This window comes from Penaeus vannamei, chromosome 28, assembly GCF_042767895.1.
Source record: "Penaeus vannamei isolate JL-2024 chromosome 28, ASM4276789v1, whole genome shotgun sequence".
Taxonomy (NCBI): Eukaryota; Metazoa; Arthropoda; class Malacostraca; order Decapoda; family Penaeidae; genus Penaeus; species Penaeus vannamei.
This window is the reverse complement of record NC_091576.1, coordinates 10,870,548-10,873,047: the sequence shown is the minus strand read 5'-3', so window position 1 is coordinate 10,873,047 and position 2,500 is coordinate 10,870,548. Positions and strand designations below refer to the sequence as shown.

At 37.7% G+C, this 2,500-nt stretch overlaps 1 protein-coding gene across 1 annotated transcript in view; it reads left to right on the top strand.

Moving 5' to 3' along the window:
* The window catches only part of LOC113818733 (paired box protein Pax-3-B), an 85,475-nt gene that overhangs the window by 81,893 nt on the left and 1,082 nt on the right, over positions 1–2,500 (top strand). The window contains exons 5-6 of the mRNA XM_070141399.1: positions 229–449; positions 1,479–1,644. Coding sequence (XP_069997500.1) covers positions 229–449; positions 1,479–1,644 — 387 coding nt within the window. The remainder of the gene's footprint in view (positions 1–228; positions 450–1,478; positions 1,645–2,500) is intronic.

Sequence of the window (2,500 nt, the reverse complement as noted above, 5' to 3'; positions counted from 1 at the left end):
ATCGTTAATATGATCAGTATTGCTGTTATTGTTATCATTAATGTTAGTATCATTACCATTACTATTATCATCAAAATTATTATTATTGTTGTTATGATTACTATTTTCATCTTCATTATCATAATCATTGTTACTATTATTATTATCATCATTATCATTGTTCTCATTACCATTTCCATTATTATTATCATCAACGATTAACGTAGGACCCTCTCGCCCCCGCAACAGCTGTCAAACAAACCTGTTCGGGCTCTGACGTCGAGGATGGTTCCGAGGATGAGGACGACCCTCAGATGATGCTCAAGCGAAAGCAGAGGCGCTCAAGGACGACTTTCACTGCCCATCAGTTGGACGAACTCGAGAAGGCTTTCGAGAGGACACAGTATCCTGACATATACACGCGTGAAGAATTAGCGCAAAGAACTAAACTCACTGAGGCTCGGATCCAGGTAAGAGATAGATCGATATATATATATATATATATATATATATATATATATATATATATATATATATATATATATATATATATAGATAGATAGATAGATAGATAGATAGATAGATAGATAGATAGATAGATATAGATAGATAGATAGATAGATAGATAGATAGATAGAGAGAGAGAGAGAGAGAGAGAGAGAGAGAGAGAGAGAATGGGTAAAGTAGACCCAGGGATATACCTCTTGATGGAAATGTAGTACAGAAAAGCTTCGCATTTGGCTACCTGTTCCACTTGGCTATCAGATTTTGCAGTTACCACAAATGGATTTAGGGGGCGTGTTCCTCTCCGCCAAATAGATATCGCCGCAAAAACGACAAGCGCGTCCTAAACGTGTTGATGGGGCAAAGACTCAACGGTTTTCTCAAAATGACAACCACGTCCTAAGCGTGTTGATGGGGCAAAGACTCAACGGTTTTCTCAAAATGACAACCGCGTCCTAAGCGTGTTGATGGGGCAAGGACTCAACGGTTTTCTCAAAATGACAACCGCGTCCTAAACGTGTTGATGGGGCAAAGACTCAACGGCCCAATGGGCCTTCGAGCATGGGGTACTGACCGATGGAGTGCGATATCGAGAACTCAACTCGGAGAGGTTGAGAGCCACCGACCTGCATTTGAAGTATCTAAAAGATAATCTCCTCGTTATTCTGAAATAGAAATATAAGAAAAAAAAAATATATATATATTTTGGTTGTCCTTTAAGTAAAAAACTGTTTTCAGTGCTAAACTATTTGCATTCGGTGAATAACTACTCACCAAATGCGAGGCTTTACTGTCCAGGAGGTAAGGAAGGGGAGCTATAAGCATAAAATATATGGGACCAATGATCAAGATTGCGTGCAGTCCAACTAAGAGTACAGAATACAGTCGCGGTCGGATCACCTCTTGCCGGTCCGGCGCCGCCATTTGCCTCCCCCGCTACACCCTCAACGCTCTCCCTCTCGGCCTCACCTCGCGTGCCTCTCCTCCCGACGCAGGTGTGGTTCAGCAACCGGCGGGCGAGGCTCAGGAAGCAGATGGCGTCCGGAAGTATCACAAATTTCAACGCGATGGGCCTCCCGATGTCTTATCCGTCGGCGCCGTCCTCGTACATGTTCCAAGGCTTCTCCGACCACGGCTCCAGCTTCTCCTCGCAGTCACAAGGTGGGCGGCCACGGTGTTCGTAGTGATAACAGTAATCATGAGGAAAATAACATCAAGAAGAATGATGTTTGCTTTTATTGTTGTTAGTGTATTATGATCATTACTAACATTAACACTATTCTTATGAACTGTTTTATTCATATCTAATACTGTTCATGTCTTTATCATCTTTTATTATCATTACTATCATTATCATGATCATTATGATTATGATTATTACTATTATCATGATCACTATCGCCACTTTTATTATCCTTATCATTAGGATTTTTAAAATAATTATCATTGTCGCTATCAGGATCATCATTATTATCATCGTTATTGTCATTAGCATTGCAACAGGAACAACGAAGGGAAGGACAAGAAAACACACGACATATTCGTGTGTTTTCTTGTCCTGTTGCAATCTGTTCGCCATGAATGCCACGCATGTGTTCTTCAAGGTAGTAGCAGCATACTCATTATTACTGCGACTACTGTGAACATGATTGTAATAGTAATCGTGATTGTTATTATGATAATGATTATTGTTATTAATGTTAATATTACTATTATTCTTATGGTAGTAATTATATTGATAGTAATAACAATAGGAGCAACAACAATGATAATAATGATAACATAATAGTTTTAATAACGATATTATCATTATCATTATCAGTACTATAATTAGTATTATGTCTATTATTACCATTATAATACAGTAGCGGTAGACGTATAATCATTATTTATTTTGTCATTATTATTATTATTATCATTATCACTTTTGTATCATCATCTTAGTATCATCGATTATTATTATTATTATTATCATTATTGTTATTATTATCAACGTTGATATTATTTTTATCCTCAT